The sequence below is a fragment of the Emydura macquarii genome, unplaced genomic scaffold (assembly GCF_026122565.2).
Source record: "Emydura macquarii macquarii isolate MOO-44397 ecotype Brisbane River unplaced genomic scaffold, CSIRO-AGI_Emac_v2 contig_1110, whole genome shotgun sequence".
Taxonomy (NCBI): Eukaryota; Metazoa; Chordata; order Testudines; family Chelidae; genus Emydura; species Emydura macquarii.
The window spans coordinates 1,007,225-1,029,011 of NW_027131247.1; the positions used below are offsets into that span (position 1 = coordinate 1,007,225).

At 38.7% G+C, this 21,787-nt stretch overlaps 1 protein-coding gene across 3 annotated transcripts in view; it reads left to right on the forward strand.

Annotated features, from left to right (window-relative positions):
• Positions 1-21,787, forward strand: part of SLC23A2 (solute carrier family 23 member 2) — an 88,741-nt gene that overhangs the window by 41,117 nt on the left and 25,837 nt on the right. For all 3 annotated transcript variants that reach the window (XM_067545839.1, XM_067545840.1, XM_067545841.1), the window contains 3 exons: positions 6,869-6,967; positions 12,944-13,060; positions 14,592-14,749. In XM_067545839.1, coding sequence (XP_067401940.1) covers positions 6,869-6,967; positions 12,944-13,060; positions 14,592-14,749 — 374 coding nt within the window. The remainder of the gene's footprint in view (positions 1-6,868; positions 6,968-12,943; positions 13,061-14,591; positions 14,750-21,787) is intronic.

A 21,787-nucleotide genomic window follows, 5' to 3' on the forward strand; every position in this document is an offset into this window, starting at 1 on the left:
ACTATAAGGCATGTTTTCTAATCCTTTTTTCATTCTCATGACTCTTCTCTGAACATGCTCCAGTTTATCAACATGCCGCTTGAACTGCAGGTACCAGAGCTGGACGCTGTATTCCAGCAGTGGTTGCACAGTGCCAAATGATCATGGCAAGATTCAGTACAAATAGATTGGTGTAGGAAATACATGATTGAACTAAGGCCGTAGTGATGAGAACGTTTTATCTTATAAAGGCTTGTCTGTCTACCTTTCTGCTTTGAGAATCCTTTAATGTGTCATTTACATTTCTCATGGGGAGGAGATGAGCAGTGTCCCGGAACAGCTATAGCCTGAATGTAAGGACATTTCGAAAGTAGAGTCTTTGCTCTGTTACATTTTGTTGGGCTCAGTTCTTTTTCCCTTTGGTAAAAGGTCACCCTAGTAACCCAGTACTAGAAAAAAAAATTACTTAGCTTTTTGTTCTCCTGGTGCTTATGCACTCCTAAATGGCAATCATACACATATCAGCACATCCAGCATTGTGAAACTCATTTAAAATAGGCCAAAAGTAATATAAGTGCCCAGTTTAAATATAAACCGTAATACTCTAAGCTCTGCTGTACATATTAGCGTTGTGGAAAACAGAAGATGGTCTATGCTGTGTGTGCTTAAGAGAAACCTTCATGAGTGGTCCTGAGTTATTTTCCACTTGCTTTGTACAGCTTTTGTGAAATTCTCTCACAAGACTTGGTAGAATAATCCTTTTGCAATATACAGACAATTATGCCAAGAAAAGATATTTATTTTAGAAATAAAAAAGCATGCTTGTTATAGTTGTAGGAGCATCACATGCTTTTGCTGTCAGAATGCTTATTTTGATTTTTCAACTGTCATTAACGTTTGTCGTTGCATGCTCATGCTTTTGCATCTTCACAGTTCTTGTTTGGCTCAAAAGCTTCTCTCTCACGAACAGAAGTTGGTCCAATAAAAGATGTTCCCTCACCCACCTTGTCTCTAATATCCTGGGACCCACACCGCTACAACTACACAGCATACCACAATGATTTTGAGTGACGGTTTGCAGGAGGAAGAGATTATCTGGGTTTCTAGGATCCTTCATTCTAAAAGTGCCAGTGTTTTAGCTGGTAAGTCTTAGATTGAAGGATGGGGACCTGTACATCGCACATTGTTAGCACATCTTGCTTGGAATAAAGCACTGTTTATAATTATTTATTAGAGCCGTGTCCAGAGCCATATACATACCTAAGATAGATAACCCCTGATCAGGGTTGTTGTGCAAAGTGGTGGGCAATTGAAAAGAAGGATAGGTGGATCGGAATGGGTGGAAGGGGAATTACACTATCCTGCTTTCAACAGCTTTGTCTAAGAAAAGTAAAATAAAAAAAAGGGGGGAGAAAACAGGGTGCAATCAAATATGTAAATAAAAAATACAGTTTGCTTCAACCCAAGCCTTCCTTAATTGAGTGATTTTCTTATGGGTGTTGTTACTGAGATAGTTGTTACTTTAGGGAGGACTACTTAAAATTAGAGAAGTTGTGTAAGTTTTGATTGGAGTAGCATTTCGAGCTCTCCTTTATGGGTCCCGATGAGCATTTTCCCCTTCCCATTATGAACCCTGCATTGTGGACAACATCCTTCCAGCTGAAGAGTGGTGAATGAAGTTTCCTTTAATTAGGTGGTGGTACTCCTTAACTAGTGGGATTGTTTAGTATCTATCAGTCCTCTTCAAATATGCTGAATGCAATGCCAGCACAGTTCTCACCTTTGATGTCCCCTGGAGCTGGAAACTGGAATTGGAAGTTGAATCCTCATCTGTGTACTACTGCAGAACATTACCACTACTCCACCAGCAGACTGACTGGTGGGGAGAAATTAAACTGCTGTTTCAGCGTGAATTGTGTTTTGGTCCTCACTACATTGTGTAGAAGCTACCAAATTTTGGGCACTGGATTAGAATATGATAGTCCTCTTCCACCCTCACTCCCCCCCCCAAAACAAAACCAGTTAAAATTTCAATTGGTTTTGCAGTGTAGACGGGACTGAACTGTGCTCTTGTATTGTGCTAGAATCCTGCAGAAGTACAAGTCTGTAGCATGGCTCCAGGCTACAGTTAAGATCAGGCTACACTAGAAGACCAATCTATGTTCTGTGTTGGTGCAACTTGTTTAGCAACTTGGTTTCAATACGGTGATCCCCCTGATGAGACCTTTATCTGGAGGAAGTAGGCTGTATTACTCATTTTGTCGAACTTATGCTGTACCTTGAAAGTTTAAAATAAAATGGTTTCAGTCCAAGGCATGATGAAAAACTAGGGCAGACATGGGACCCAGCCACTTTTTATAAAGTTAAATAATTGAGTGACAGAAAGGGAAATGTGACTGTCTGTGTTGGACGTGGTTTCTTTTGGGAGCTACTGTTTTATTTTGTTGCTGATGAACAGCCTCAGTTGCCATGTTAACAGTAAAAGAACGTGGGCTCATGTTGGAATTTTTGTTTTGTTTTGTTGTAGTTTTTTTGCAGCACAATAATGTCTAATGCTCAAATATGAGATTGCAGATCATAAATAATTTGAATTGTGCAAACGTCTCCTTGCTGCTATAACAGCTGCTTATTAATTTCAGATGAATGGAAATTTAATATGGTAGGATTTTGGGTTTTTTGTTTTTGTTAAGATTTTAGTTTCTGTGTGTCCATGTCTGTCTGAGGGATCGGGGTAGAGGTTTATTGGGTAGACGTGGATGTCAGTGTTGAATGCCTGCTATATGGTGGAAAGGCCTTTTTGAAGAGGACAGTTTTGCAGCATTTCTAAAAGGTCAGATTCTGAAGTTGCCTGATCTTCTCTGGACGTTAGCTGGATCCCCTCAGCTGAGAATGTTTTATCTCCAGATGTCATGCGCTTCATTTTGGGCTTTGTGAGCTTCGTTGTCCCAGAGAAGCATAGCTGTCATGGTGGCTCACAGATTAAAATTTTGTCTCTAATGTAACTGAGGCTTAATCACCTAACACTGATTAGGACCAAAGCCTTACACTGGAATTGGAACCTCGTTGGGAGCTACTGAAGGAACTTGGGCATATGCATGACATACATGTTGACTGTCATACAGTCTAATTCATTGAGAAATCAGAGAATGTTCTGAAAAATGGTGAGATCAATAATGCATTGGGAAACCTGCACTTCTTAAAAGCATGCATATGGAAATTCATTCGGTTTGCCATTTAAGATCTTCAGTGACTTAAGATGTTTTGACTATTACCCAAAAGGCATGCTTTGTGTGTGTGTGTGTATGGATAGAAATATAGTGAGAAGACTATAAGTAATAGGAAATTCCTCTTCCTACTTTCAGTTTATATTTCTTGATGGCTGTGAGCCTAATCCTGCAGTCTTTATCCAGTCAAGACTCCTAAATAAAAATCATGAAATATACAATGTTTCTAAATTATGGAAGGCCCTGAAATATATCAGGCTGTTGAAGTACTGCAAGCAAGAATGCAGACATGGCCAGCTTCATTATTTACCTTTTATAAAATGTTATGACACATGCTGTCATTGACTTCCATGGAGTTGTCTGTCTTTTTCTCTGCCTTGAGGACAGACCTCAGTTTGTGTTCTATGTATCCAAAGGTGTTCACCAAAACACAAATGTCTGTGCTGCATTCTTTTAGTGGGAATGTTTTATTTTAAAGTGTGTGAGCTTTTCGAATGTAAACTTCATATCTTAAAAATTAGTTCATTTCCAGGCATGGGAAGGGAGTGTTCTTTTTATTTCGTGGACCATAAAGTGGAATTAAAATGGATTCTTACCCAGAACTGGTACAGAAATAAGTTCCCAAATCATTGTAGGTAACAGGTCAGTTGTCTGCCGCTTAGCCTCTTACCTCTGCATAAAAGCTCCTTTTTCGTCATCGCGGATTGAATTATGCCTGTTATTTCTAGGTAGTGGAAAGGTTAGATTTTTTCAGTACTCAGTAATATTTGCTCACCTGTGGAAAATGTTAACATGAACGTTAAGATCTCTGACTTCTAACCTAGTTAATTTTCAACTAAACCATCAGGTTCTAATAGTTCAAAGTAGCTATAAAATGGTATTGGATCACTTATGCTTCACCACTGTATAAGCTGATATTATTAATTTGCTGGTGCAGTTTTAGGTGAACAAGCAACCTGGATACACCAGGATACTGACACTTTTTGTTGATTTTTGACTTTGATCTGTCTGAGAAGGTTTACAACCAGTAGAAAATGGAGGTAAAATTTATACCCTGCAAAATAATGTCTTAGTTCTCAAAACTGAGAAAAAGAGAATAATGTATTAAATCACTGTCCACATTTGAACTTGTGCTGTATTTTTAAGGATGGATTTTTGCTTTCAGGATGAGTCTTGTATCCAAGGCCTGATTAATAACAAGACCCTCTCAACTTCTGAACTTTGTGCTACTCGATATTAAATGAGATCTAGAAGAATAGAGTAGAAGTTTGATCACCTTTTACTATCTGGAGGGAAAGAAAAAATATAAAATGAATCCTCTGATAAAGGAAGATTTCTCAGAAATGAGGAGAAAGCTGGGAGAGAGGCATGGTCTATCGGAGGGAGCCCTTCTCTGCAAAATATGTACATTGATAAGTAAATTGCGGGGCTGTAATGCCTTGAGATGTTGTTATGGTGCTGACACAGATGGCAGGAGCTGAGAGCAATTTATACCTGTTCTAGTAGCATTGATGTCATTTTCCTCCCACTTCCTTGTGTTACTCAGTTTCTCTCTTCACCTCCTCCTGTAATCTTCATGCACTCCCTGAATGGCTTTTGCAGCCTTAATAGGTTTATTTTGTAATCTGCAGATGTGACTTCACACTCGTGCACTGGGTCAATCTTGGGGGGTGGGAGGTTGCGGAACTGAAAACCTGCAGTGTTGTGTATAGTGTGTTCCAGGATATAAAGGAAGATAGTGGTAAGGATTAGAACCTCAATTAATGATAATACACAATTGAGTAAAAGCACATTCTTGCTATGTTAAATGCCTATTAAAAAGACCAGTGATCCATATTATTTAGATAATTGGTGTTTGTCTCATGATGCGAAATTTGAAGTTCGAGAACAGATTGAAATACTTGGCATCACACTTCTGATTTATTACAGATGCTTAGAGGCGCACTCTGCTAGAAAAGTTGAATTAAAAAATGCCTAGCATTTGCTTTTACATTCTCAAATATGCAATCTAAATGAGATGTGTGGAGTTGAGAAAATCTCATGACATTGATTTCATGGTGTTGTATTAAAATACTTCAGTAATGAAAGTACATCTAATTCCCAAAGAATTACTGTGCTCACGCTGAGAGAATTTGAGAACTTGACAGAATCTTCTCTTTCCCCTTACTTGGGAAACAAAGTAAAGATTAAAGCCAGAAATTCTCCATTTTCATCTAAAGTGCCATTAAAAACACAAACACAAGACACAGTGGTTGATTCATTATAACAAACCATATTTTACAAAGCATGCTCTTGTTAGTTAATAGGCGTTGGATACTGTGTTGCTTTTAATTGAGGATGCACATGTATTTTAAAGAAAACCTTCTCAAGATGTCTGGCAGTGTGACCTTTACTTTATGAACGGCCATAGAATATTGCCACTGGAACACTTTAATATATTTTTAAGAAGCTCCTGTGAGAAATCTTCTTGTTATGTGTGTTTTGTGAAATGCTAGTCTGTTGTACAATATTTTTTTCTGTAGCAGTTTTTGGCTTATTCCCTTTCATGTTTATTCAATTAGGTAGGAAAAAAAGTTTTTTTGATACTATATAGTAGGACTTGGTTGCCAGTGGAGTGGCCTTTCATCCTACTTGGTGCAGGGAGAGACCCACTTTTCCCAGAGATTCTGTATATTATCTAAATTACGGTTTTTTCTAGGGTGAAATCTAGCCTCGTTGACTTCAGTGGCTTGAAGTGAATAGGGCCAAGACTCCATTTCTGTAGCGTTTCTAATGTAAAATTGCTTGTTTGGAATTTAGAGTGGCAAGGAGGATGAGATGATGATATCTCTAACAACTCTCTAATACCCTGGGACCAACTTAGCTACAACAACATTGCTTGGAATTGTCAACTTGAGAACTTATTTTCAATGCAGCTAATGTCTTTCATAGCCATGGTGTGAATTAACTCCTAATCACTTGTCACTTGCTATTTTCTGCTCCTGACACTAGCTGTGAAAATTAAGTATCTTAGATTTTTGTGCTGCTCTGGAAGAGAAATTGTGAGCTCTGGCCTAACACTCTCATGTGATTAGACTTTGATATTCTTTTAAAACTTGATACCAGAAGAACTGCCATTTTAATATCCTTTCACATAGTATTCACAGTCTAGGAAAATTGAAACAGAACTCTGACAAAAGTGTACACACGTTTATTAAGAGAATTTACTATAATAAAAAACAGTAATGGTCTCTAAATGGATGCTGTGAGAAAAATATTAAAGTGAAAGGCATGGATCTAGAGACATGTCTTTGTATATTACTCAGTAATACCAGCTGATGTAGATTGAAACAGTGTGATGGTACTGTTGACTAGCTGGCATTCAGACTGGCTTCATGCACAGTTTCTTTAATTTTCCATGTGCTGTAGCTTATACCCAAGTACAATTTTGTATATGTAAACAGTAACCTTTTATGTTTTGTCAGAATTGCATTTATTTTTGCAAGAGTGCAGTATATTTGTCTTAATGCTGCTGTGCAGGTCACTCAATACCTTTATTCCGTAGGTGATGAATTCCTAAATTGTTGCTTCTTCAGAATGTTCTTAGTGATAGTTGATATCAAATAGGGTCACACTTACTATGTAATTAAGTAAGTTACAGTATTTATGTGGATTTTTTTTTTTAGGTTGTCATAAATGGTGGAGCAACATCGAGTGGTGATCAGGACACAGAGGACACAGAGCTGATGGCAATCTATACCACAGAAAATGGCATAGCAGAAAAGGTATAACTTTTTATTAAATACTTTATGAAACTAGTATGAATATAGAATAACTTGCTCTTGCTTCATCCTGTGTCTTGGGCATTCTTTCTAATTAATTTCAATTCGCTGTCTACCTTCTGTTCTCCCACAAAATACACACTGACTTACAGGTCCAGTCCTGGGTTCACTGGGATTTTGCCTTCTTCATGACTCCAGGGTCAGGTCCTTCATGATTACAGAGTCAGGTCCTTCGTTATAGAGCTCAAGAAGTGACACAGCAATTAGGGTAGGGGGTTAAAGTGCACAGTTTCTTTAATTCTTAATATGCTCCTTTTTTACCTTTCTGAATTCCATCTGGCCTTTTACACATCCTCATACTGCTACAGTGTGTCTAGCTCTCTTCTGCTGAAGACATTTAGAAGTATTAAAATATATCAACTTAAAGAAAAGAACAAAGGATCGCAGACTTGACTCTTTTTTGTAAATCCCATTCAATGAGTTCGTGTGTGTCATGGGATTGCAAAGTCACCTCATCCTACCATCAGTCTACAAAGCAGCAGCAGAACTATTCCATGGTTGCTACTGAAGCCTCAGGACTGGAACTGCTACTGTTAGACCCTTTGAAAATGGATTCTCTTCAGTAACATAGAAATCTATCGATCTCCTTTTAGATCTCTCTAAAGCCTTCTTTCTGCAAACAAAACCCTGCTGATTCCAAAGCATTTAGATCCCCCAGTAGCACTCTATAACATCGACATGGGTAGTTTTAATCTTAAAATGTGTCCATAATAACAAGATAAATGATGTTTCTAAATATTGATTTAGTCACTCCGACACTCCGAAATTTGTAGCAAGAACTTTCTCACTTCCCTTTTAGAATGCAGAATTAATGAGAGTTGTAGAAAAAATGCCTGCCAGCAGGCGTTCAAGCATTAAGACTGTAGTGATTTGTGACCCTTGTCTTGTTTCTCATATACTCAAGTTTCTAATCCTTTTTCTGAATACAAGGGTATTTTTTTATTTGCTGAAAGCATTGTGAACAAAGATCAAGTCATTTATACACCCATAAATGTTCTCTTTGGATATTGCTAGTGGCATATTAACTATTCAGAAAAACCCTATCAAGGCAGCTAAGCCTAAAATTAAACCAGTCAGCTTGGTTTTGATTTCCTAGCATTTATTGACATTACAAGATAACACAAATAGGGTAGAGCGATGATGCAAACAGGCAGAATAGACCAGAATGTAAAAGAATCTTAGCTCTTCTGATTCCTCGGGAGTAAGATTCTTGAATATTGGTCTACCTGGGCAAAAAAAGTGTCTTTCAGCTGAGTTAATTCAGTTGAGTTAGGCCTTGTCTAAACAAGAAGGTGCCCCAGTTTAATTTAAATGTTAATCCAATTTAAATTAAACCAGCGTAAATCCGTGTGGACACACTTACTTTTGATTAAGAGTAGTTTATTTTGGTTAGCTTTAACACATTCCTAATCAATTTAAATGGAAATAAACTAGGTTTATGCCCAAATAAGAGTGGCTACACAACCTCTTGTTTCAGTTTATCTAACGGCTGATCTACACTGTGAACTTACATTGGCATAGCTACGTCTCTCAGGTGTGAAAAATCCATACCCCTGAGAGATGTAGCTATACCATCTTACTCTGGTGTAAACAGGGCTAGGTTGATGGAAAAATTCTTCTCTCAACCTAGCAATTGCCTCCCAGGGAGGGGATCACCTATGACACAGTGAAGCACTACAGTGGTGCAGCTAGGTTGCTGTAGCGTTTTCAGTGTAGACATATCCCAAATTCGCTTAATATCCCACCTTTTTAATTTAAATTGGTGCAGCTTTCTCATGGCGGAGAGGAAGCCTTAGCTTAACTCAACTGATAGTTTAACACCTTTAAGATTGTCAGCACAACACAGACTGCTCAAACAGTCTTAAAGGTGATTGTGCCTTTGTGCGTGTTGGCGGCGGGAGCAGTTTCAGTCAAGGCAAGCTGATTAGCTGGAAAGGCTTGTCTCTCTTTGTCCATGTAGACAGACCCTGAGATACCAGCTGGATGACAAGAATGGACTAGGCAGAGGAAGGAGGGGTGGTGCCTTCGGAGTAGTTTAGTGTCACTTACATGCATCCGCTTTGTGGGTTTCATCTGTTGCCTTAGGCTGCTTTTAGAATTTTTTGAAGGGTGAAGACAGATTTTTTTTTTTTTTTTTAAATGTAGGATGATCTCACACTATGGAAAATACATTGCATATGCTAGTCTGTGTCATGCCTGAAACCTTTCTAAGAACTGGCAGACATGAAATGAGAAATGCTGATCAGTTCTATCTTCCAAGTGTCTATTTCTTCCTCTGTCAAAATTAGCTCTTTACCTTTTACAATGCAATTTTGTTTTATTGCTGATGGTGACATTGAACTTAAGTGCTTGGGTAGGTTCTGCTAAATGCTCTATTTGCCTGACACTCTTGTATTGCTAAAATCATGTAGAATTTGAGGCCTGGTTCAAATTGGGGCGGCTCTTAACCAAATTTTAAAAATACGACAACATAGCCACTACTAGATGCAGCACCCTTTTGGTACAAAAAGTAAATTGTGGGATTTTTCCCCCCCTCATACTTGACTTTCATTTCAGCACTTCTCTGGATCAACCCATGAATTGTGAAGTCAACGTTGAAGAGACAGTTCTATGGCACTCTGTATGCTGTTTTCATCAAAGTCTTTGTGCACAGTTTACTTATGCGCAGTCTTCGTTGCACATTTTCTACTCTGGCAGATTTATCAGCCGATTTTCCTTTTGAGATGTGTGTATTTCTAATATGGATGAAATAGATCTTTCTTTTTTCAAGTGGTGGAAAACTATTCATAATTCATAAACATTTTCAAAGGTGAACTAGTAATTTTGGGTGCCACATTTGAGATGCCCTGAAGAGTCCTGGTTTTCAGATGTGCAGTGCTTGTTTTTGTGTACCAAAAAAATTAAGGCACTTAAATCCACTAGTCAGCTTTTTTAAAAGTAGTTCAATGTTCTTGTGAAAACAGAACAGAAAAAGTAAAATATTGCGAGAATATAAGACTGCAACTAGGTAGCGAAATTAGCCTTAACTATGTGCTTTCCAGGACACTTGGTTTTTGTTTTAAGGATGTGTTTGTTTGAATTTTTTCTATTTCTAAATACTTTTTTCAGGCTTTTAATTTCTTTTTTGGCGTAGCTGGATGGATTGTTAAATTGTATTTGGGTGGGGAAATGGCTAGCTAGGACAGTGGGCCAATAAATAATGCTTTTTACCTCGAGGCGGTGACCACACTGGGTTTTTTTGTTTTGTTTTGTTTTGTTTTGTTTTTGTTTTTGTTTTTGAAAATTTCTCACCATCACTATAGAACTGGTGCAGTTTCACCAGTCCTGTGAAGAACAGTGAGGGGTGTTTTTTAGTGTAGCATGATGCGGCAGTGGGAGGTTATTGGACGCTCCTCAGCATAGCTGCAGATCAAAAGAGGCCAAAGCCAGGTTTCCAAAGGGCAGGGGCCAATGAAGGCGCATCAATTGTTTGCACAAATTATGGTCTGGACTTTGCATGAAATCTGGTATCTAATGTTGAGGCATTCTGAACATGTGTGAAGGCAAAAATGTCATGTGCCAATTATATAACAGAACTCTTCAACAAACTATCATAAGTAACTTGTCAAGGTCAGGCCACTCAATTAGTCTTTGGAAGGACTTGACCTTGGAAAGTTGCCCATGACTCTCAGTATGTTGAGGTGTTCTGTTGCATAAGGGGCAAGTGATAGTTTTACCTTCAGGACTGTAGGGCAACTGTCCACCATGTTTAATTTGTGCTTCTAGATGGATGACTTCACCAAAACAACTCTGGCATGGTCACAAGGAAGCAGGGAATGGTTTGTCTCTGCTGGTATAGGTTTAGCTTTTATTTAACCAGGGTAATGGTATTTCCCTCTCGACTCTTTTTAGCCAGTGCAATGACGTCTTAGCCAAAAAATTAATTAAAATACAAAATCCCCTTTTATGAGCACAATCCTCAGCAAGTGCATATGCTGATCTCTGTGCAAAAAAAGGATGAGGAGAAACGTATACAGGCACAAAAACACTCCTAAGAAGTTGAACAGAACTATATTGCAACAAGACTGAAAAGATCACAGAAATTTCTGTTGAGGTATCCTTAACTTCCCCGAAAAGGGTTCTTCGTTTTGGACAAGTTGTCTTAAACCCTCTTTAGACTGGATTTTTCTGATTGTCTCGCTGTGCAACCTAATGAAGAGAAGTCTCCATGTCACAAAAGGTGACATTGGTCTCTCCCCATTTTCACTACCCTCTGCTTCTCCCTGTCTCTATTTTTCTTCCTGGGACAGCTTTCGTTTCCCCACTGTTGCTCTTCACTTAGCTTGGTCTTTCTTCACTGACACAAAACAAGATATCAAACATGCTGTAGCAATCTTGCTGTATATAATCCTGAGTGACAACACAAGGCACTTGTAATGTGTACCATGTGAGTGACTAGGTGAGGTCAATGCTATATACCTCGTGCCCATGGTTAACCTTGCCTAATTTACCTCTCATAAAACTAAATTGCTTTTTCTCTACTCTGTTTTTAGTTACCTTGTGGAAAAAGCATACCCTGAGTGCTGTTGCTGGTCTGCTTTAGGAGCCATACCTCTCACTTACGCCATTCCTTTTAACCACTCCATTTAACACTTTGAGGATATGAATATTGCTGTACTCCACCCAGAAAAACCTTATTGTCCTCATTCTTCCCCAGGCTTACCTTTGTGGCTTACCTGAGTATGGATGTGTAACCCAGGCAGTTGTATTTGTTTTGCTAACAAAATCAATGCTGTGTGAAAAGGAAATGACACGAGTCTGTTGATTTCCATGACGCTTGGGATGATAAACTAAATTGGGATCATTTACGAATACTACTCAGATTTATCTCAATGAAAGCGAAAGTGGGGGGCGGGAGGGAGAGTCTGGTAAAGTTATCAGCTTTGCTATAAGATTTATTCATGTGAGTTTGTTCAGTCCAAGTATGGATTAGGCCATGCAGGGTTTAAAATGAGAAAATCAAATCCTCCCTCCTCCTCAAATGTTCTTGGCACTAACAGGCATGTAGGTATTTTGATCTCAAAGTTTTAATTCCCTAGTTTAGAAATGAAGCCATTAAAATTGTATTTAAAATATTTTGCTGTAGTAAATAAGATAATGATTCTGAAATTATTTGCAGAATATCTGGGGAGGCTGGAAGGTACTACCATACATGTAGCTATGTGTCCAGTTACCTGCATGCTCTCCCCTAATTAGGATGCACTAATGTGTATAGGCCAAATTCAGATGTCATTTTTACACTTTTTTGTAAATCCAGAGTAACTCAGTTTGTCTGTAGTAAAGATGCTCTGGATTTAGCCTAATGTAGCTATGTCAAGATTTTTTCCTACATGTTCGTGTGTGGCAACAACCAAATAGGCCAGGTTGCTGAAAATCGTTGAGCTTGGCTAAAACAAGCAAGAGGCCATCTTAGAATGCAGTCGTCCTAGTGCAGAACATTCTTGCCCTCATTTTAGATCTTTTATGCAAGGGGCAGCCATTTTACTTTTGAAATCTCTATTGTTGAATGATCTGCTACTTACTCATTTTCTTTTTGTGTAACCCAATCGGTCATGGTAATCCCCATTTATTTTGGCATAATCTGCTGCCAAAGTGGTTATATCACAAATGGAGGATTATGCTTTGTTTGTATAAATAGGCAGGGAATGGGTTATGAAAGAGAATCTTTTTATACACACTCAGTAGTTAGAGTTGAGGATAGTGGTTGATCATCTCAAAGGCAAAAAGATTTTTTAAGACTTAATATGAAGTGTTGGTGCAATAGGAGTAATAGGATCTCATCTTCTTCAAGGGTACCTTAGAAGTTGTCTAACGTTCCAAATTCAGTTATTCTTTCGTAATATTAAACTGCTGTTGGCTTGTCCTCTTATAATTTGACAGAGCTCTCTGGCAGAGACACTGGACAGCAGTGGAAGTTTAGATGCGCAGAGAGCTGACATGATTTACACGATCGAGGATGTTCCTCCCTGGTACCTCTGCATATTCTTGGGGTTACAGGTACATTTCAAAAGAAGTCAATTTTTTTAATAATACTTAAGAAATTGTTCAGCATTTTTAATAGAGCACATAGTGGTACATGATACAGATATTCAACAGCAGCTAGTAACTTGCCTTCTGCTTTGAGTCCATTTGATTACTTATTGAAGTGGGTTGGGGAGCTGGAAGCCCACTCTGATTTCATGTCCTTAAATGCAACATGGCAACAAAATATGTGTGCGCTGGGGAAGAAGCAGAACAAATGAAAAGAATTGCTGGAGAATCTTAAAACAGCTGGAAGCTTATAAAAGTCCTGCCTGTTTGTTGTTATGCTCCCCTACATTCAGATCTGTATTAATTTTCTTCTTCAACATTCCCAGATTTTTGCAGAAAAGCCTGTCATGGCAAGATAGTCTTCCTGAAACCTCACTCTCTGTCCGCTAAGCACCCTGTATGCGTTTCAGGCGTTTGTTTGTAATGTGCATTAGGGAGTTAGGCTATGCCTACTCTAGGAGTGCTTTGTTGGTATCGGAATACCAGCATACTATACCAGCAAAGTGCTCCTTGTGTGGATGCAGCTATATTGGCAAGGCCCACACTTCCCCTGCGAACAAAACAAGCTATATAGGTAAAAGCCCAGTTTTGCTCATATAGCTGTATGTAAACTACAGACTTCTGCCAGCACAGCTATGTCGGTCTTCACATGCCTGACCAACTTAGCAACGCTGGCAGAAGTCTGTAATGTAGACATGGCCATAGTAGAACTTGATGGATAGCCAAGACAGTTGGATTCTAGTATCGGCTCTGTTGTGATTCGCTGTGAATGTGGACAAATCCTTTCATCTCTTCCCTTCTCCAAAAAGGGTCATAAAAACTACCCCCAAAGGAGTGCTGAGACTTCATTAATATTCGTAAAAATATTTTGAGATCCTCAGACAAATGACTCCTTAGAAATCCAAAGTGACATATTTTTATTCTTGCATTTATTCACCAGCCAGCACTGCAGGAGTTTTCTTTTTCTTAAGTAGCAAAACATGCAACTTCTTGATGATGTTTTTAATCTACTTGGATTGGAGCAGAATAAATCGATGATTGGCTTGTCCCTAACACTCCACAACCTATCCCCTCTATAGTTTTCATACTGGATTACTATTTCAATGCATGTCTAATCTGATAGTCTTTCATGTGTTTCAAAATGGAGGGAGCTATTTTTCTGCTTCTGTAAATTGGAAGCTGCTTCAGCTTGGTTACCTAGATACCCACTCATCAAGAATAAAGAACAGGAACCATTTAGCCATGTAAATACCCTAATTTATCATCTACAAGTAGAAGTCATTAGTAGCTGGCTAAAAGTAGCTAAACATGGAAAGTAAAAAAACCCCACTAGGAATTAAAAATTTGGAACCAGAATACAGAAAATAATGGGAGAGTTAGTGGATAATTTAAAAGCAGTAAACAAACTGAGAGCAAAGGAAAAATAGTTCATCTCTGAGATTTTTGTAAGTGTGATTATCAGTGTTAACAAGCTGTTCATTTTTCTTTATGTTCACAGCACTACCTGACATGTTTTAGTGGAACTATAGCAGTACCTTTTTTGCTAGCTGATGCCATGTGTGTTGGGTTTGACCAGTGGGCTACGAGTCAACTGATTGGGACCATTTTCTTCTGTGTGGGAATCACTACATTGTTACAAACAACTTTTGGATGCAGGTGAGATCAAAACTCATACTTAGTTCTTTATTGTTGAGATGCTGCTGGTGGGGTACACATCTCTTTGAATTTACAGGTCTGTGTTCCAAGAAGTGCATATGGTATTTCAGAAGGATGAAGGTGAAATACAGGATGACAGTTCAGACTCAAGATCATTCAGGAATAGGGTTATCTGATCCTCACTTTGGAAGGTTTCACAAAAGAATGGATAGGAAATAAGAGAGTAAGGCTATGTCTACACTTAAAACACTACAGTGGCGTAGCTGCAGACACTTACTACAGTGACCGGAGGCGTTCTCCTGTTGCTGTAGAAAATCCACCTTCCCGAGAGGCCCTCGCTAGGTCGATAGTGCAACGTAAATGGAATAATTCTTCTGTTGTAGACTTGCCTCGGGGTTAGGTCAGTTTAGCTACAACACTCAAGGATGTGGATTTTTTACACCTCTGAACAATGTAGCTGGGTCAATCTTATTTTCTGGGGTAGATCAGCTCTTCCTAGGATAACTGGGAAGTTATTTTGAATGAAAGAAGGCACAAGCAGAATAAGAAGAGTGGGGATGTAGTGAGGAGAGATGAGATGAATGAACATAGGAAAAAAAATTATTTAACCTACTTCCTTTAAAGGGTGACTGCTTAGAATACTGTCATTGTACTACTTGCTAAAAGGTAACCAGTTTCTTTACAAAGGCTGAAGTTGTGGTGTATGGGCACAGTAACATCTACAGCTGCTGCTTCTGTTATACTGTGCTGTGACAGTTTCAGCAAGATGATTGTCAAAGTATGTTGAAATGGTAGGATCTCTCGAGTCATACACGTGAAGAAGCTAATGAATGTCTCTGATGCTTCAGGATGCAGGCTAATTTCAGTGAAAGAAAGTGAACTGTATAGTTACTCATGATTACAACTGAGGATAAAATGCTGATACAGAAGAGTCTATCTGTTCTGTGGAAAACCTTGCCCTTTTGAATCTCTCATCACGGAGGTAGCTAATAAAATAGACATTAAGAAAAGGGAAGGGCAACTTCTTATCCCTAACCTTGCTGTTTCTACCAGTAACCCACCCATTGCATATATATCTTTGTAAATTCCCTTTGTGGGAATGGGTGGGGAGTAAAGGTCTTATTTCTTAACTCTGCAGAGCTGCCAATGTCACTTCACCACAAGCTGTCAAGGAACATAAGTATTAAACTAGTTTGCCTGTGGTTCCTGTGAGAATCTTTTACTCCACTGTTTTTGGAAGTCTTATTTTAATAAGATGCCATATCTGAGACTGGTGTCAATATTGCCAGATTTTTAAAATAATAGACTTTATTGCCAAAGCATAGAGTGAATCCTGTGTTCTAATAGCAGGGAAGTTTAAAATAAAAATAAAGGTAGTTATCACTGTAGTTGGAATGCTGTAGAGAGATTTTATGTAAACATTTATTTAAACCCTTGTTCATCCGTTATTTGTGAGAGTCAAGGAATGGATAAAGCTCACAAGGTTGCTTCTACATCTTGAATAGAATTAAGAAAGAAATATAAGACCAGAAGAGAGAGATTCATTGTATTAGCATGTCCAAGCATAACTACTTCTACTGTTCGTGTCACTTCATTCATCATAAAAATGATATAAGAAGAAGTCTGACACTTCCAGTGAAAAATGGACAACATAGTTCTAATTAAAAACATTTACCTATGAAACAGACTCTTTGAGTGGAGGAGATGACTCGACGGGGGAAAGAGGCAAACCCATTAAACAAATCATTTAGGATTATTAATGCAGATGAGTCAAATTAAAAAACCAAAAAAAACCAAAAACCTGTTCAGGCAACTCAGGCTTCCTGAGTCAAAATCCTTATGTTACTGTTTCATTGTCAACAGTCCGGAGAAAGTACTAAGCTGATCTGCCATCTCACCTTTCTGCTACTTCTTCAGAAAAGATTCTTTATCCTTTTCTTACCCTCAGCTTTTCTAAGAATTGTAAAGCTTCTTTGATATTTCTTTCATCAAATGCTCACTTCAGAGATAGGGAGGTGGAATTGTCAGAAAGGATAAAAAAGCATTTGCTTTTTCCCAAGACCATGTTTTCCTTGTAACAAAATTCTTTGTCCCTCCCATGTACGAGAGTTTTCTTTCCTACTCTATTTATTCCTTGTTCCTTCCTGTTAACTCCAAATGAGTATAAAGAAAGTTAGTCTAATCCTCAAATACACTTACCTCTAGATTTTAGCTAGACATTCATAAAGGGGGGAGGATAGCAGAGAAGCATGGACCAGGACCCTCATTGTCTTCAGTCTAAACACATTTAAATTGACCAGGTGTATGTGATTATGGTTGCTGCTTACTCAAATATTTGTTACCTTTTAACAAATAGCATTCTATTTCATGTTGCTTTTTAACTCCTTAACTTGCATTTTATATAGGCCTTCGCGTATAGGGTCAAGGGGCAGTCATGACAATTGGAAGATATGGTCAATTTCTTAAGTCTTTTTTAGATTAAAAAGTAATCTTCATTTTTTAGGCCCCTGAAGATTTGCTCCATCACCTCTTAAGCCTATTCTGCTGCCGTATGTTCCCACCCTCACTACTCACATTGGGGGGTAGGTAGGGTTCTCCTTGCAACGTAGGTGAAATGTTCATCTGCATGGAATGTTCTCTCCTCCTTCCACCCCACCTCAATCCCACTTTGTCATGTCTTTACACCTCAACTTCACTTTTTTTGCTTGTTGATGACTTTCTCCTACTTCGTGTGAAGGACACTTACAGAAGCAAAATAAGTTTTTATGTTTCGGACAAAGAAATAGGTGCACGTTTGTGAGGAGAATTGGTGGCTGAACATTGTATAACTGTTGGTGTGTGGCACTGGTTTATAGTTGCGTGGGACCTGCAGATACCAACTACGCTTGAAATGAGATTCTTACAAGGGTTATTGGCAAGCCTGTGAACTGACAAAAGTTAAAACAAATAAAGCCATTATGATTTCAAAAAGGTCAAATATTTCTAGTTAAAAGCCCTTGCAGATGGATGTAGCCAGTTATCTGGAGCCATTGTGCTTATTCTAGTACCCACACTAATTTTAGGAATTCGAGTTATTTACCAAAGCATAGCTCTCTGCCAGCCTTTTAGGATTAATGCAAAGGAATCGTTATGATCTGAGATATAAATACATATTTTAGGTTTGCTGAAGTATTTGTCTCTGTAGTATCTAAGCATTGTTACATCTGTGCAATGCATTTACGTTAGCTAGAACATTTCAAAAACAACTTTTTAGTTACTCAGAAGCTGTCTTCGATAGTGCTAGTGTTGAAAGCTACAGTGAGTAACAAGAAGCTCATCCCAAATGTATGTTTATATGGGCTTGGGTCATGAATCCACTTTGTACCTTTGTGTGAACTGAGGTATGTAATACATTACTGTTTCATAATAGCATAACTGTAGGGCATGGTTTCAGTTTGTCAAGGTTGTCGTGCAATTCCACAAAGAAATATAATGTTACTTCAAACAGAAGGTGAGATTGTACTCGTTTTTCTTCTGATTTTTGTTGAATGGTGTTCTCATGTATCGCCACTTTATTGTATTGTATGTTGCTGACAAATTACCATGTATTTTTCACAGAAGAATGAATTTGTCTTCTCTTGAGAAGAATGAAATGTAATATACACTGGAGTCCCTTGATCATGTCCTTATAAAAGACTAGCCATTTTAAGTCTTGACAAAAAGTCCATTGTGACTGAGTTTAAAAAAGTAGTTCAGAAAGAACATTCAACTTGGAATGAATTTTTTAGCTGAGCTTGTGGAGAGCTCAGGGGCATTTCTCTATCTGCATGCGTGTAGCACAATAACTTTTGAATGCTGCACCTGTGAATTCCAAAATTTCCGCATGCGTTCTAAGAATCAGTGGCCAGAACGTCACAGAGGGGCAGGGACAACATGGAGCAAATGGCACAGGGGCTGCACACACAGCTGCTGGTGTGCGAGCGAGAATGGGAGATCCTGGTATGGGAGGAATAGGGGGCACATGGACCCCTTGGCAGAGAGGAGATTGGTGGAGGTTGCAGGAGAGTCCCTGTGATAAAAGGGGAGAGGAGGGTGGCACACAGGAAGTCTGGGGTGGGGGGAGGGAGGGAAGGATGCCAGGAGCCTCTTGTGTGTGCAATGAGCTCGAGCTACGGAGTGTGCGACCTCCTAGTTCAACAAGTTTTAAACAACTGAAAAATGTATCTTTGTATGAGAAGTCACTGTATTAACAGAAACAGTATTAATTGATCCTGCAGGCATAAACACAACTTTATGTCTTAGAAGAAAGGAGAATGGCTGGAGGGAGGAGAAAAATGCAGGGACACTAATCAACCAACTTTACTGTCAGTGTCTTCTGTACTCTACGCTAAAAAAGAAAATCAGTTTGCATTTGGAATAACTTCTCACGGTTAAGCACCATCTCCATGAGTATGAGGTGAAAAGGGAAGCTAACAGAGAACTCGTAATGTTTTTTTCCCAAACTCATCCAGGCTTAAATATTGAGACAATGCCACTGTGGAAATAGCATTGCTAAAGTCGAGCTGTTTGCTTTGTTTTGGATCTTATCCAGTTTTGCTTTTATTGTAAGCTGAATTTGGCTTTCTTCTGGAACTGGAGTGACTTGGGAGCATTCACTGCTTAATTATGTAACAGAATTCTTGTGCCCTTTTATGGTGGGTAGTAAAACCATTTACTATGGCTTCTGCAGAGTTACCCAGCTTAATAAACTTTGTGGGCTGATGTGCTGCTTTCTCGGCCTCACTGGGCATAAGAGACTCCGGTTTAGGAGTGGTCGTGGCTCCTATCAGACTGGTAGGATTTAGTCCTTGTGTATGTGTTGGGACAAGAAAGGGTGCTTGCAGTTGATTGCCGTTGCATCAGGGAGCCAATGAAAAGATGCTGCGTTTGGTTAGGGGTAGATAATGTGTGCTATATTCATGTTGGCTCTGATTCAGGAAAGTGCTTAAGCACCTGCATAACTTTGAGCATGTGAGTAGTTGACTGAGCATTCTATAGCCTCTGCCTGTTAAGTAGTTTAGTTAAATATTGCTTATATGTAAATGTCTGGTAGCAGAACAGGCTTTCTGTTAGACTTAAACTCTAAATTAGTACCTTGCTTTTACCAAGTTTATTGTGAATTGATATTCTTTTGAGTAACCTTACCTTTTGCAAAAAAGCTTCAGAGTTTATACTGTGTGTTATGTGTTTGCAGCAATGGTGTTTATCTCAGTGTTACATTGCAATTTACTTTCTGTGAATTGACTGCAGCATAAACATTAGAAATGGGATTAAGGACCACATACTGCACTATAACCCAAATTGAAATCACAAAGAGAAAAACGAGCTTTTGTTTAAATACGGCTGTAGCTAGCATAATTCTTACCCAGTATGTGGGGTTTAAGAATTGGAAAGGTATTTTACAAAATACGTTCCAAAGTATTAGCCAAGGCCAATGACAGTGGGGATACGGCAGCCTTACACTGGCTGTTTTGCAAGATAACTGGTTATGGTTGTTTGTTACAGTAGTAAGCGAGTAAATAGGTAAGGTAGGTTGTGTTCATTTCTGATTCGAAAAAACCAAGCACATATCTTGTCTAACACAGAAACTCTCTCAATAAATATAGCAGGTCAGCTTTGACTTACAAGGCCTGAATGGTCAGTCATGCAAAACGGTATCAGATAATGTACAAAGAATTTATCAAAGCAGAATATCCAAAAGCTTAATTTGAGCACATATGTATATACTTTTCTAAATCATGGCTTCAATATTTTACTTGAAAATCCAAACATTGTTAACTTAAACAAACAACAAAAAAATCTCCACAGCCAGGAACATATCTCTGAATATTTAACATAAAAACCTGTTATCTAATATAGTTAAAAAGCTCAGTTCCTGAATTATTTTGCATTGAGGTCTTCCAAGACGTTACAATTTTATGATTTTTTTAATTGAGTAATAATCTAAATTTATCCAGCAAGAAGTTTTTTTGTCACATGGAGGCAAGTTCACACAGTGGAAGTCCAGGCTTCTGTAATTATTTAATATTCATGGAATGTGCTGATAACAAATCATTTGAAAGGAACAAATGTTAAGCTTTGCCCATAAATTGTGCATGTTATATATCAAGTTAAATTTACACAAGGTTTGAAAAGCTGCTTCTGCATGGAGTAAATTACCCCCCTGGAAGCAAGTTGAAACACTAAAACTGACTTCATTATTGAAGAATGTTTCTGTGAGGTACATTCATTAAAGGATTTGTAAAAGGGGAAGGGGAATAGTGTGTAGGTAAGGGTTGAGGAGTGGCAGCTTGTTTCAACGATAACATATTTTGCCTTGGGCACCAGTGTATTTAGTTTGTCCAGTGAAGCTCAAACTGATGAGGTGAATCATTCGCGCACAGCGAACACCATTTCTCTTTGCCAAGGGTATAGTTTAGATTTTTGCCATGAGTCACTGATCTAGGAAGTCCTACTCAAGTAGAGTCCTCATAATCCAAGCAAGGTCATGGTCATTCACATATGGTCTGTGCACTGCCAGTACTTACCATTTTTAAAAAGCAGGGGTTTCGAAATTCTCAGTGCGTGGGCTGCTTCTTGTAAGAGAATCTCATAGACCGCCTCCCCTCCCAATCATAAACCAATTCTTGATCCCTCTTCCTACCTCTGAGCATATGATGTTAGGAACACGCCTATGTTATTTCCCCTGTTTTCCAGCTCCTCACCACCTCCTCTGTTCACCTTACTCCCAGAAGTACCTCTTTGAGGAGGCTCCTCCTTCTGGTAGTGCTGGCATTTCACATTTCTACTTCCACTTTCTTGTCCTACTTGTTACTCTGAGCTAAGCCTGTTAGTCTTGCTCCTTTTTCCTTTGCTGCTGCTTCTGCAGGCATCAGGGCTCTCGTGTTGGCTGTAAAAGCAGCAGTAAAGCAGGAGTGGGAGCCAGTGCCCCGTGAGCAGGAAGTGCTCAGTATGCCATAGTTTGATCTGTTTTGTGACAATCTCTCAAACACAGTGTGTAGAGAACAGTTCAAAATGTTA